Source organism: Xiphophorus couchianus, chromosome 7, assembly GCF_001444195.1.
Source record: "Xiphophorus couchianus chromosome 7, X_couchianus-1.0, whole genome shotgun sequence".
NCBI classification, from domain to species: Eukaryota; Metazoa; Chordata; class Actinopteri; order Cyprinodontiformes; family Poeciliidae; genus Xiphophorus; species Xiphophorus couchianus.
This window is the reverse complement of record NC_040234.1, coordinates 17,047,729-17,063,385: the sequence shown is the minus strand read 5'-3', so window position 1 is coordinate 17,063,385 and position 15,657 is coordinate 17,047,729. Positions and strand designations below refer to the sequence as shown.

At 35.8% G+C, this 15,657-nt stretch overlaps 1 protein-coding gene across 1 annotated transcript in view; it reads right to left on the bottom strand.

The window, feature by feature from the left end:
- Positions 1-592: 592 nt before the first annotated feature.
- stk39 (serine threonine kinase 39) overlaps positions 593-15,657 on the bottom strand; it is a 31,663-nt gene continuing 16,598 nt past the window's right edge. Inside the window, exons 12-18 of the mRNA XM_028023236.1 lie at positions 15,385-15,414; positions 14,986-15,042; positions 14,254-14,315; positions 7,688-7,740; positions 7,422-7,490; positions 6,196-6,260; positions 593-2,032 (exon numbers count right to left, since the gene is read on the bottom strand). Coding sequence (XP_027879037.1) covers positions 1,958-2,032; positions 6,196-6,260; positions 7,422-7,490; positions 7,688-7,740; positions 14,254-14,315; positions 14,986-15,042; positions 15,385-15,414 — 411 coding nt within the window. The 3' untranslated portion in view covers positions 593-1,957. The remainder of the gene's footprint in view (positions 2,033-6,195; positions 6,261-7,421; positions 7,491-7,687; positions 7,741-14,253; positions 14,316-14,985; positions 15,043-15,384; positions 15,415-15,657) is intronic.

Genomic DNA, 15,657 nt, shown 5'->3' with positions numbered 1-15,657 from the left:
AGCTATGCAATACTAAAGAAAGGCTGACTTGATAGTTGTCCAACAATCTCTCGCAGACGCCCTACACTAGGAGAGTTACAAAGGCAGCTGCTAAAGAAAAAATGTTGTTCATAGACTGATGTAACCTTGAATAGTAAACTAAGTGAAAGGAAAAAGTGTAGCAGAAAAAAACTGCACAGCCATCAGAGAAATCTGCAGCATCGAAAGAATTGTAAAGAAAGCCCAGTGAAGCTGCTGGCATAACAAATAGTGATTATTTGACCTCTATTCTTTGCAGATTTGGTAGATCTCATTTTCACAAAAAAAATCAGCATGGTTAAAGTCAGGAATTAATGAAGGATGTTATAAACGATCCATGTTACCGATCCAAAACAAGATTTGTGTGTCCAGTCATCATTATGCCATGTAAATACCAACTGTGTGATTTTAATGTTTAGAACATTGGTAAAGCAGTAATTTATGGCCAAAACTCAATAACCTAATTTAAAAACTTACCTGTAATCCTGGATGTTAGAGACTGATAGTATTACCAATATAACAATCAAAGTTTCCTTTGATGATGGCAAATTTGTAGCAATGAAATCAAGAAATCACACATTTCTTAAATATTCTTTATTTGTTGCTTCTCATCAGAAATTTGACATTTGACATCTGTAATCATCATTAGCTGATTACAGAGAAGGGAAATGGATAATATGCTGAAATGATGCACAGTGTACATAAAAAAAACAACAATTTACTTCAAAAAGTAAAAGCTTTTTGAGGAGTTATTATTTAACACTTTTATACCTAAAATGATTTAGTGCTACTGGATTTGTTTGGACAAACAAATGGCTCTTTATACGCTGTTTGGTTCCATTTTTTGATGTCATACAGTACAATTAGGTAGCTACTTTACTTATTCAAACAAAACAAAAACAAAAAACCCAGTGTTGAATTGTGGCATCTGATAGACACCAATTGGAGCAAGAGTATACAACTGCAGGTTCCACCGGGTTTTATTTGTCTGAAAGCACATAAATTAAGAGTCAGTTTGTTGGCTGTGCATCCCAACTCAAAAGTGCATTTCATTTTCCCTCTTTGGGCTAAGACTGCACATGTGAACTGATTCATTGCAGGGAACGCGTTAATGAAGTGACAATCAGCACGTTCTGCTCTCAGTGTCGTCTCACTCACCGACAACTTTCTTAGGCACGGAAAAATGAACAAGGCACCTCAAGCATTTTCTGAAGCGTTAACACAGTTGAGAGCAGCAAAGTATACACAGTAACATCCAGGTCTCATTTATTTTGGCGCACTCAACCAAACGCTTCCATTTTTAGTTAAACAGGTCTGAACACATAAAACAATTCATTCAGGGCGTTTTATTTTAAAACATTCATCATGTTATTATAAAAATGTGCTTATATCTACATGTTTACATAATTCTTACATTCTGACACGAACCCCAAGGAGTTTTCATAAATCATTAAGTGTGGGAGGACATTTATTTTCACAGTGGGAACAAAACAATGTGACAGAAAAATAAAATTTAAAATATCTTCTTATTTCAATAAATAATTTGATTTTTGCTGTAAATAACAGTAATGCAGTGTAAATTAAAGAAAGGAGGTGAGAAAATAAATAAAACATTCAAAGCTACATATTTATCACCTTCTTTCACCACCTGAGTACATCTTTTGGTTCCTGGGCTGTATCCTAGTACTGTACTGTGCGCTGGGTGCTGGAATGTCGACGGACAGCGAGCAGGGAAGTCAACGCTACAGAGGCGGTGGTAAAGCGACGACAGAGCTTTGGGAAAGTCAAAAAGAGTGAAGGACGGAAGACGGAGAAGGGCTTTTCTGGGAGGGAGTTGAGAAAGATATAGCAGAAAGTGGTGGTGGTTGGGGTGTGTTCCTCAGTCTGTCTGCCCTGAACTGTCTTCCCTGCCTCATCTGCTTCAAAGATGAAGAGAACATCAGCTAACACTTAACTGAGCAAAGCCGATCAACTTCACCTCATCTGGGATCTCTGTGTCATCACATCCTGAAGCCTGGAAAGAGAGGACAAAAAGAAAAATATGTGAAGCATCAACAAGTAAATAATACAACTTAAAATCATTTAAAAAATTAGACCGATTGCTTGTATAAAGATATATTACCATACACAGCTACAGTGACCTAGTTGCGTAAATGTAAACACTAAGAGGCATGTGAGCACTTTCAAGAGTAACTGTAGAATAATTTTCTTTATTTTGCTTGAAACTATCTGGTCCTCAAGCCTTTTGTGGGAATTTGGAGTGTCAGTGTCAGTGGGATCTCAAGGCGTAGTCGTAGAGAGAAGGGTCTGGTTTGGACACCTAAAGTTCTAGTTATGTGTGCATCTTCAAGCAATGGCCTTCAGCATGCCCTGAGGCTGCTTCAGTCTTTGTGTGAAGTGCCAGGAATGAAAGCATTTTCCTTTCAAGTACCAGGACAAGAAAAAAGAGAACTGCTGTCTACAATTTTTTATATTTCTCTTGGAAACAACTGGTTATCTGGAGAAGGCTTACATAGCCGTGTCTCTTGACGGACTTTGTGGTAAGACTCATCAGAGCTTAGAGCCAGAGTTGCTATTAAAGTTCATTTGGTCTTTGCATGACCAAAGCAAGAGCTGTGTTCACAGATTAGATTCTGTCCCTTTTCACAATCCTATTGATGGTGTTCCTGGATGGAGTCTGAAAGCTTGGTCATGAAGACGGGGATGTCCTGTTTGGAAGCCTCAGGGTCCCTTAATTGTGCAGATGATGTGGTTCTACAGGCATCTTTATGCCTTGACCTTTAGCTTTTCTAGATCTCAGGGCATACTTCTCAAATAGTAAAGGCTGGGCTTTATCCTCGAGGTCATGCATCGGTCTTTGCCGTGAGTGATTGTTGGACGGATGAATAAATGCATACACACACTAGGATCTTGTCCACAGCAATACATGAAGAAAAAGTTCTCAATTTACCGGTCTATTACAAGAACAAGATCCTGGATAGAAGCAGATGAAATGAGCTTCCACCTTTGGGAGGCTGGGCTAATCCTTAGAAATTGAGTGCAGGAGCTCCATTGTCCAGGAGGAATAGCTTCTTTCTCTGGTTTATAAAAAATCAAGTGAGGGGTTTGGGACTGGTCTGCCTCCTAGGTGCCTCTTCTTGGAGCTTTTCTAAGCATGTCCATCTAAAAGAAGACCAAGGAAAAGACCCAGAACTAGCCAAGCTGACTATACAGCTATTGTGTTCTGAGAATTCCTTGGGATCAACCAGAATGATATTACAGATGCTGGGAAGAAAGATGTGTGGATTTCCCTTGTGTACCCAGAACCTCTGCAACCCGAAAACAATAAATGAATGTGTGGTGAAACTGTTCGCAATGTGTTTTGATTTCAAGCATTATAGCACTCTGGGTAAAGCCAAAACAAGACTTCAAGACAAGAGTGACATATTATATATACTAAAACCAGACATTAGACACAGCAATGTTGGTTTACAGTGGAAGTATTTTGTCTGGAAACCTTGACAACTTACAGGAGTTAAGCAACTAACCATTTTTGCACTGCTCACTTTTAGTGATAATGTCTTTCTTGTCTATCTGTGTTTTTTTAAAACTACAGAGTCAAACTGTGTGAGGTGAAGATGTTAAACCCAGAGCTGTAAGCAAAGGTCAATCCTCTACAATATCATTGTAGTTGTAAGAACCAGAAATGTCAAACATGCTACAAAACAACAAAGCTTTTGTCATTCCTCTGACTCTGCACAGCTAACAAGTTATTTGAAAGCATATATCAAAGTCAACATGATCCATTAAAGGCATGTAACTGTCTAATAATAAAAGAGCGTTCTTTATGGTGGTATAAAACAATTAATATGACATAGTTTGAAATGATGTGTTTATCATTTGAAGCAGGGAAATACAGGGTGTAAAATGTGCCTATTAATTTGTTTTCTCTTGAGAGTGCCACCCTCACAAAAATTACACCTCTATGCAAGCTGCAATAATTAATTTTGAAAAGCAATTAACTATCTGCCAGACAGAATATCTTCTGGAGTCCAAGAAGCTCTCCAACTAGAAAAGAAAACTATAATTTGTCCATGCTCAAACTGGATTATTTCCTCATCAGTTAGCTCATTTAAAAGAGATCTAATGACTAGAGGCCAGTAGATTTCATGTCTACTAGGCCCCAAGACTTTCAACATTCAACTTTTGTGGTTCTTTACTGAGACTTTGTAGTCCTTTATAAAAATGGTAAAATATGCTAATGTGTATCTAGTAGAATTTATGTAGGGCATCTATAAGAGTGGATAAAATGGTAAAATGAAGAGCTTCACTTTTTTGGTTCAGCTTGTTCTTCACCCCTACGGACCACAAGATCGTCTTTATTACTGCAGATATTGGCCCATGTGTCCAAGTATCCATTTCCCAGCCCATCCTACCATCACTGAAGAACAAGACACTTTATCTCATCCCCCTAAGGATGGTGAAGGTTATGGTGGTGAATGTTACACCATAACCTTCACCGTTAGTCATGGCATATGGATCATGACCAAAAAAAACCTAAATTCCAGATTGAAGCTGCCAAAATGAGCTTCCTCCTTAAACAACACAGCTCATTCCAGGTAGACACTAATTTTTTTTTTTTTTCCCATTAGCCATTTGCGTTGGTGTCATTACCATTTATATGTGTCTACTGCCAATAGCCCATTTAATCCTCATTTTGATTTCTCTGTAAATCAAAATGAAAATTTGGTTTTCATTTAGGTTCGCTAAAGAAAAGTTGAGACTATATAATTGAAACTATATAACAGTCACATTTCAGAGAGATTCACCTGACCACCGCAGGGGTCTGAGACCTCTGATTGTCTAGGCAACATTGGGGCAGTGATGTCAGAAGAGGTCAGTTTTGAGCTTAGAGACCACTGGATCTCTTGGTCACTTCAACCATAAAGCTGTCACAGAGACACCCACTCTATAAATTATGTACATAAAGTGTTATGAACTGTTTCCCTTGGGTGTGTAATTATTGTCACTCCCTGGCTTTTATGGTATTGCCCTCGTAACTCTTAGCTTACAATAGAAGAGTTGAGCAGGGATTTATCAGTATCCACAGTGATGCAGCCTTAGTAAATAAAATATGCTCTGGAAAATATAACAGGGGAAACTTGGAAAACATGGTTAAAAATTTAGATTGTAATATGCTTTGACCTGTAACATAAATAGTCTAATAAAAAAAAAAAAACGTATTACTTGTTAAATCAGTTTTCTTCATAAAAGGTTCTTACTTTAACAAAAGCATGAAACAATCTAGTCAGCCTGTGAAAATCTCAAACACAGACCTCCTACTAGTGTCCACAAAGATTTAACCAGAAGAAACACAGCGAAATAAAATATCACTGGTATTCCCTAGATCTTGCGTTTCTCCTGCAGTAAATTCACTTGGATATCTTTTTTGAGGAAAGCACACAACTTCATTCAACAGCACACAATGTTATGTTATGGGTTGTTCAAAATGCAACAAAGGACAGGGGTATTCTCATTGTGCAAAGAAGTGTAGATAATGTTGTTTACTGTGAGAGATTTATGAGTCAAGTACTACACTGTATCAGGAAAAAAAAATCAATATTGAATTGGATTATGTGACTTGAGCTGGTTCAGCATTGTGTTTGTTGACAAAACAAAAGATAGTAATTTATGCTAGGGTCTTTACCACAACACAGTGACAGGTTTATGAGCGCAGACATAGTAAACCAAGTTACTGCTAAATATGAATCTATCTACACATTAGTTGCATTTGTGAGGGTGACGTTCCAATATATGCTATAATCTTGGCTTCACTGGTTAATAAACAGGTTTAAATAGCTGCAAAAGTTAAACTTTTTTCAAATGTCACTTTACAATCACAAACTTCAATTATTAGATTTTATGTGACAGAGCAACGTAAAGCAGTGCATACAGGAGAAGTAAAACATTTTGAAAGATTTTGACAAATAAAATATTTTCCTCTGTGTCGTGAACAGAAAACCCCAAGCAACAGATGCTGGTTCACCCTGAAGTCATTTGTTTTGCTAGACAGCAGTAACTCCAGCAATTGAATCCGTCATCACACCATGCATCAACAGGCTGTTAACAGGAGGACACTGTCAGGCATGACAACACCCACTAAGGCTGTCATCAGCCATCAGTCATCTGGAAACTCACCAGCTTAAAGGTCAACATTTTATAGGTAATTGGGTCATCTACAATCTTTTGAAGGTTAGCAGCAACTGTAACAGGGAAAGAGAGAATATCACTGTCCAAATGAAAACACATGGAGAGTCAAATGTTAATATAATCACCAATCCTTTCTGATTCTTAGAAGTTTAAAGGGCAAATATCACATTTTGAAACAGAAGACCTAAAAACTTTAAAAGCATAAAGGCTAAATAAAACATAATCTGCCATTCTGTTGGTTTTTAGTAGAGTATTTTATGGAGTTTTCAGAAGTAAATGGAGCCATTTGAGTCATACCCTCTACAACAGCAAGACACAATATGTCCATAATATATCCAAAAGTATCCATATTAGATTATTTTAATATATATGAATAGACATTACGAAGACATTTTAACTGAAATATGTTGAATGGAAAAGCACTTTTTTACAAAGATTGTAAAAAAGTGCTTGCACAGACATAGTGCATTTCTTGCACTACGTCTGTGCAAGAAATGTGGGAGAGTTTGTGAAAGTAACTGCAGTTAAGGAGGACATATTTCTCCTCGCCAATCAAAAGCAGCCCCTCCATTGGACACATTTGGAAACTCAAATTTGAGAAAGAGCAATAATCCAAAGCTAACGGAGAAAGACAACACCGTTTTTCTCACAACTAATATCAATAGCTCAAGCAGAGTCAACTACCAGATTATCAAGGTGATCATAATTATTGTTTATGAGCATAGTTAGTTGTTTATGAGCAAGTTAAACAGGTAAGAAAATATTTTCTTTTAGCATCTTGTTTTTTCACTGTCTGAGGAAAATAAAAGGGAGATTTAACTACAAATTTAACTACAAATTTCATCTGAGCATTTTAACTTCCTTCCCAATCTTGATATGTGTAGCATTACCTTGAAAATGTTTTTTGAGGAAAACATCTTGCTGGTATGAGAGAAGTGAAGTCTGACTTACAGGGTTTCAGTGCTGTGACAGACTGTATGCTCAAGATAACTTTTAAATCGATACTTTATCATGGTGAAGCTACATGAACGTATGTGGAAAAAAGCAAATTGTGGAAAGGAAATTTTTAAAATATTACTCCCTTTAATTGTTTTAATCTCTTTGTTAATAATGCTTATTATAATAGAAATAGTTTTTACAGATGTTTCACAGTGGACTGGCTTCACGAACTGCAGAAAACACAATTCAATGAAGACAAAGAGGTGTGACATTACCAATTAAGACATCGAGCCCATTGACCAGACCGGCTGAGTAAAGCTCCTGGGAGACGCCATCAGCAGTGTCTTGTGAGAGAATAACATGACAAATATTTGGCTTGCATCATTCCACATAGCAGGTAATTGTGTTATACACAAAATTAGATGCTGCCCACAGCACAATGATATTGCCTATTACATACATGTATCGATAAGGAGAGAGAGAGAATATTATTACAAAGAAAAGTGCAATTTAGAAAAATTCATTTAGACTGAGCTCTTACCTCGCCCAGGGGTGAACTCAAACCGAATGTCATTTAGCTCCTTTTTGGAGTTCCTGAAAGGGAAGACAGGGGGAGTATGAGCCACTGGGTTCCACCTGGAATGAAACATGACTGGGCAGCTGAAGGTTAGGGAACAAACAGGAGATCATGTCTGGGTGCACAGATAATAGGATTATAAACTACAGGAGAAAAGGGTTTGGAAACACAAAGCCACATTCTTGAATCAGATGATTCAGTCATATTATGTTCAGAGCAGAGACAGAAAAATGTAACCAGATTGGTCTGGCAAATCTTCTTTTACCTACTAATCAGGCTTCAGAGTAAGTCAACACAGGCTGGTTTTCAGTATTAACATATATCAAGCTTTTACAAGGTTACAATTTCTGAACTGCTTCTATTGTTCATTACTATGTTCCTACAGTTTGCCACCATCTTTACTAAGACAGCAGAAGAAAGTGTTAGATGGTTTTCTCTGACCCCATCACACTTGGCATTAAAACTCATCCTGAGCAAGATGATCATGTTCTGGACAAAATCATCAGGAAAGCTGGCTCTGTACTGGGACTAAGGCTGGAGTCCCTGGAAACTGTGGTGGAGAGGAGGACACTGAAGAAGGTTCTATCTATTATGGACAATAAACAGCACCCTCTCCACCACATAGTGGACAGACAGCGGAGCACCTTCTCACATAGGCTGCTCCAGCTCCGCTGTCGTAGGGACAGATACAGGAAATCCTTCCTGCCACTTGCCATCTCACTGTACAATAAAAGCTAAATCATTGTTCTGCACTAATCAGTCATATTTTGCACAACTGCACTGTGGCACACTTACTGTACATATATTTAAATATACATGTCTGCATTTTTTTGAATCTTTGCAAGGACTGCTCTGAGTTTCTTTTTATATTAACAGCATTTTATATTTTTACAATTTATAGCATTTTATATTTTATTTTTTATTTTATCTACAACTACTACTGAGTGGTAGTTGTTATTGTGTCTTGTCTCTATGCTGTAACTGCGAAGTAATTTCCCTGCTGGAATGAATAAAGTACTTCTATTCTATTCTATTCTATTCTATATAATAGTGCTAAATACAGGTGTGAAAGCATTGTTAAAGACACTTTTCCCACCTTCAGAGATGATATGGTATATTTCTACCCACATTAGGTAAGTAGTCAAACTAGTTACATTATTCTTTGATCAGATATAGACCTGACCATATTAATCTAAATCCCATCGTCCTCTGCTCCTGCAGCTGACTTTTCGGCTGACTTGTTGAACATTTAATTAATACAATATACAAAGTAAGCTTATACAGTGCATAGAAACTTATGCAGAAACTATATCAGTAGATTTATTTTATTGATTTGTGAGATTGCTTTCTGGTACAGATAATATCTTGCTGTGCACTGTGCTTGAGATACATTTTAGTTGAGAAGAGTAAGAAACAAGATAGATGTTTATGTGTCTTGTGCAAACATTCAAAGCAGTGAAAGTCATGCTGGATTGTTTCAGTGATTAAAAACTGTGGAGAATGTAACATTGTAGCAACAACCGTCAGTGAAGCTAATAAGAAAACAGAAAGTTATTTTATGTTGATGTATTTGGTTTTCAAAATCTATGGACTATACAGGATCTGGAAATGTTGGCGTCCTGTTTGAATACTTGAGGAACTCCTTATTGTTATTTGTTATTTTAATCATTTTTGTTGTTTTGTAGACCAAACTAATTGCTGCGATAACCATATAGTAAAATGTCCTGTAAATCTGAATGGTCCCCGTGTTTACTCATGCATCCCTTTGAACACCAACAAAAGATAAAAGATGCTCAAAACTGTCAGCAAAATGTCAGAGGTTATTTCTGCCTCATTACTGCATCTATAAACCATCCAATTAAGGTAATCAAGAGTTTGTACCTTGAAGACACTGTTGCAGTAATGAAAGCAATTACCACAAAAACGTATCTCAGACTAATTTCATCCTTGTTGATATCTGAACAACAATGTTGCATCTTAAGTTCATTGTTGTGTAGGTAAATATATTTTTGTCCAGTCTTATACTTGTCGGTGTTAAAATATTGTTTGTGATATCCTAAAAAAAATGCAGTAACTTTCTTTTTTATGTTGATTCGGCCTCCAAACCTTTGGAGGACTTTATGTCTCTGTCACTACTCAGTGTACCACAATATTCACATTCCGGTTGCTAATCTTGTTTTCTCTCAATGTTGGGAGAGAAAACAACATCTCTCTCCAAAAGAGAGACAAGTATTCTCTCTTATTTATAACAAAGAGGAGGGCTCTGAAATCAAAACATCACACAGGTGTTCAAACACTCCGTTGGGAGGATGACAATAAAGATGAGTGATAATTCTGTGAAGTTTTGTCATTACCAATAGCATCACAATCTGACCTTTTGATGACAATTTTCACACTGAAAGGTGTAATGAATGTAGGTGCAAAAGGAAGACTATCTGGCACAATGATTATAAACAAGCTTCATTCGAGAAATAATTAAATTTACCATAAAGGCACAACTTCAGAGGAAAAATGGGATGTTGTTGTCAACAAGCAAACTGTGTAAAGCAGGGGACATATCTCATTAATTTAATTTCGACATAGTGATACAAATACTAAAGTAGCAGCTGTCTAATTGCCTATTATCTCCATTAACCATGCGTCACTGATGCATGTGTGATCTGATGTTGCAAAAGAATGTCAAGCCGTTATACTATATTCCAATAGAAGAACAAACTAAAATATTTTATACTTTTCTCTGTGCAGTTCAAGTAATACTGCTGTACGAATCTGAGAAAATGTTTTTATGTTCTGGGAGCCTCTGTTTTATGGGGCAGGCAGGAAAACCAAAAATTTGTTGAAATCATTGTTGAAAACCAAAGATTAATTTGGTTTCCAGTCCAGTTATGTAAATCACTCTACAAACCCATATGTCACATTTGTGAGGAACTTTAAACCATAACTCAAGACACACACAAATGAAGACAAATCTCTAATGAGTTTATTACACACACAGGACTTTAGAAACAGTCTTAGCTCTGATTTACTTTCAATTTATTATGACTGAGCGTGGCTACTTTCATTTTCAGGAAACTGTCCAATGCTGGCTGATGAGGCAGCATGTCATGGTGATCAAAGCTGCTACGATAAATGTTCAGAAACTCTGCAGCCTACATTTAAAATATTTAGAAGCGATGTAAAAAATAAAATAGATTCTGCACAAGTCACAGGAAAACAACAGTTCATCCACCAACACTGTTTTATTTTAGTCTGGTGTGTAGGAAGTGCATATAACCTCTGAATGAAAATTGACATGACATTAATATAAAAAACCTCTTTGTCTTCAATAAAAAACCCACTTAGAATGATCCCAGAGTTAACCTGTATAGGCCAGCACTGTTTCCTGTCACATGCAAACAGATGAACCAACTGATAGAGATTCACTAATTAGAGTTTTGTGGCTGATTTGTCTCAGTCTGTGTGACACTGTAGGTAGACAATGCAGACCTTTGGAGACTATAGTTTCCAAACAGCTGCCAACATTTCCAAACTATGTGTTTTCCAAGAAAAGCAGCACGAATGGATAAATCAGAGCAACTTTAATATAATAATGTGAGTCTTCCCATTATCTGTAGAGGCCTCACTCACTGCAAAATGTAATACAAGTAATATAGGAATTACATTATTCTTAACACAAGTTTATATTTCTTTAGACCGGTAGAACATGTACAAGTGTATAATTTCCATTTATGAGCATGTTCCTTAAGTGTTTGAAAGCATCAAATAGAGAAAAATACATTACTGGTTTGAAATTGCAACTTTGAGTACATGCCGCTGATATTCCAAGTTGCTGCTAAAACATACTGAAAAAGGTAATGATGTCATTTCCAGATCGGATTTCTGATTTCGAAGAGAAACTGAACGCAACACGAACAGCTAACAGTCTCCATAAACATGCAATTTCCACTTTCTTTTCTCCCCTCTGAGTTCATGTTTGAACAGCGGTGAAAGTCATTTAGCTTTGAGTTTTCTTCATTTAAATTGAGAAGTTGAATTTTAGTGGCCGCCTACTTGTGCCTAGCTATACTGCATTATCTGACCAGAAAAATATCAGATCTTTGAGATTCTGTTCAATAAACCAGCAATTTTTATGTTCTAATTATACAAACAAGATTGAGCACAATGAGAAGAGGGCAACACACACAGACAAACCCAAGACGAGCAGAAAAAGTAAGTAGTTCAGCTAATCAAATCTTTAAGACAGTCCAATGTTTTAAATATTTGAAGGAACTACATACAATTCATCACTCTTAAAGTTACAATCAACAGATTTATTATTTAATATCTACATCTCTCATAAAATTGTAAATAGTCTTGCCCCAGTTTTACAGAGCCCCAAATTATTTTTTTAGATTTCTTCCTCCATCTTATCGATTCAACTTTATCCTGGTAAAAGGGTAAATGGAGCTCATAAAATTATCCTCTAAGTAAATAACTGGAAAGCAATTAATTTCTTGTCGATTTGTGTGCAGCTTGGGATGGCTGTGCAGAAGATTAAAGTTTATGAATATAATTTTTACAGAAACAACTGCAGACAAACTCACTGAGACTAAATATCAATGTTTCTCCAAAATTCAATATTAGCACCATGTTTCAGAAGAGCTGACATTTATATGATTCTGGATTTCCTGTAAGAGGCTTATAAAGAAACATGGAGATGTCACCTCTATCTCAGTTGCTCCTGTCGTGTTTTGAATATTATAAGTAGACTTCAGTTTACTTTTATTAATATTTATTAATATGCGCATTTCGACATATGCATGTGCATGCATTCATTTAGACTCTAAACTGCTAGTAGTTCTATTTTCTAGACTTCTCCATACTTTTTCTAAAAAACATGACTAAAAATAATCAGACTGGTCCAATTACTAACTATTTGCTTCAGAGGGAATCTCATTACTATAACCCCATGCTAATCAGCTTTCAAGTTTTCTTGCCTGAGAATGAGAACCAATTTGATGTTTATTCTTATCACATGAATTCGGTCATTTAATGAGTTTAATCCTTTTATAAAATCCTCAAGATATTTTTTAAAAACCGTTTGGGATCCAGTTTTTGAAAATATATGTTCTTCAAATAAAAATTTTATTATCAGACTTTATCAAAATTATGAATCACCACCTTTTTTCTGTCATGGGGAAGCCCTGTGGGATCCAGTCACAGAAAGGATTATACTTGCTCCGCAGGTTTTTTTTCTTTTGCTGTCTTTCAGTGTATCAGTGTAGCTCATCTACTGAACATTTTTTAAGCATTTACAATTTCAGCTACAAAAAAAGGTCTAATTTAGTTTGCTGACTTTTATTGTAACATAACATTGTATTCATCTAGACAAATGTGTATTTCTCTGGTGTTATTAATGTAAAACAGAAGAATATTATCCTAAAAGGTTGCCAATCACATAATGGAAATTATGTTATATTATTAGACTTTCCCATTTCCATTTGCAGTATAAGTGGTTGCGCACACATTACAGAAATATTTATAGCAGACACTAGCTATATTAAGTTAATATAGCTCGACAAATACTCTGAAGAGATTAAACGCATTTCGCATTGATTCTCTCTGTTGTGTTGATTATCTATATGTATATATGAGTACTATTTGGCAAAATCTCTGTACGTTACAGAGGTAAAGGACAGAGAGCCAAACACATCAAAGCCCTTCTTTTTGAAGTGCTGACTACTCTGCAGTAAACAATTAACTACCACCTGTTGTTTTTGGACCTATGTTTTGTTCTTGACGCCTGAGGGGGGCTTTCAGATGTCTGCATGAGCAAATCAGCACTCGGCAACCACCTCACTGGGGAGCGACAAACTCTGAATTATCAAAAAACCTATAAATGGTTATCCATTTCTGCACATCTTAAGTCCAGTTCTATTTTATATCTCTAACATTTTCGAATCATCAACAGAGTAATAGAAAGCACACTAATATGATGAAAAGCTCAATCTCATTTTGACTTTCATTGCTCTCTCTTTCAAATTCAGCTAATAAATTTTATCATTTGACAATAGCCGAGTATATAGATTGATATTTGTAGCTGAACAACAAGACTTCATTTCTTCATGTCACTGTGTTTCTTAACAATAAAGTCTTTGAAAAAAGATTGTAGCAGAAGAAGTCACCAGTCACCTCTGCAGGTAAAACCAAGTGATCTGTACAGATTCTTTCAAGCAAAGAACAACAGATTTATCTGTAGCCTTCTTGCTCCAGTTGAAATAAAGAAATAATAGTGACTTTATCTAAATCACCTTGAAAAATTACATCCCAAAACTCTTCATATTTTGCTATTCAAAAGCAATTATTTTCCTTCCACTTCATAATTTAACACCACTTTGGGTTAGTCGATCACTTAAATCCCCTATAAAATATATTAAAGCTTTTATGTAAAAATTACAAAATTTAAAAAAGATAAGAGGAGTGAATACTTTTGGAAGATACTGAATGCTGTTTGCTATGTGAGTAATGTAGGAAACTATGTCCAGCCTTACCGTAGTCGCAGTACCATGTTCACAGCACCTTGAATGAATGGTGTATTCTCATATGGTTCCACCTGCATCGAAAATACCTGGGAATGAGTCAGTTTACCCTATTTCATGCAGTTTCAACACAGACAAAAAAAAAATCATGCCCTGCAGTAAAAAAGGAGCATGTAATCAGAATAAATCCAAAGTGTGTCCAGAGCTGAATCTATAATGCAACGCATGATTGAATCCCTTTATCTAATCTGTAGGGAAAGTTGGGAAAGCAAGAGGAAAAGCAAAGGAACAATAAATAAAGGTGTCATATATTATTTGTCTATATAATTACAATTATTATATTGCTATATTATAGGTCTTTTATGTGAGAAAGAATGGATAATTTGAGTAAAAAATGTCTTCTCAGATAATTTCTAAGTGGGACATAAGACAACCCCAAAAATGCTCTGGTTCACTTTCACAATGACAATAGATTTTTGAAAATGAGTTACAATAGCAGTAAATCTTGAGAGAAGATACACCTATCCACTGAGAAGACACTGTCAGGCAGGCAGCCATTTACTGTGAGTTATTACTGCTGAGAGCATCCATTCTGGAGACAGACACTCTCACATTTACACGTACACGCCCACACACACATACAGCGCCAGCTGCACATGTACATTATGCACACACAGACAATCATTGCAGCATTCAGGTCATTGAATCATGACAAATTAGTGCTGCTTCTGCAGAATCCCTCACCTGGGGATGCTGTACAGACAAGCCTTCAATAGGGACATTGTTGGCATCTTCCTCATTCTAGGAGGAAGAAATTGAGAGGCATGATTGCGCAAATTATAAATTTTAAAATCATCTTGGAAGAAAAACAGAAAAGAGCGGATAAAAAAAAACATTGGCTGACTTTAATACATTTTCACAAAAAATATAATATGCACTAAATTTGTGTAAAATAGTGCTAAACTTGTGATTTTTACAAAACATTTTGAAATAATTGCATTTTATCTGGTTTTCTAATTATCATGCAGCCAAACCTGTACATTAAATTATTTACCTAATTGCTTCTTTATCAAAAAAGTGTATAAATATTATAAATGTTAATACTCTTCCTTAAATAATAAATGGGATGAGAATCTAACTTACGTCTTTGGCCTCATATTTGACCCTTCGTGACTGGAAAAAAAACATATTTACACATTCATCTGTGTAACTAATAATTATCTTAACAGAGTGATAAAATAATCAATTTCAGACACTTCATTCATTTTCTTATATATTTTTACATTTCATTCACATGTTCAAATCTGCTTCTCAACTCTTTTAAAGCAATCTACCAGAGACAACTAAAAGAAAACTTAAATGATATTCTATCAGCAGTAATTTATTTTTTTAAATCCCTGCAAGTGTTATTTATTG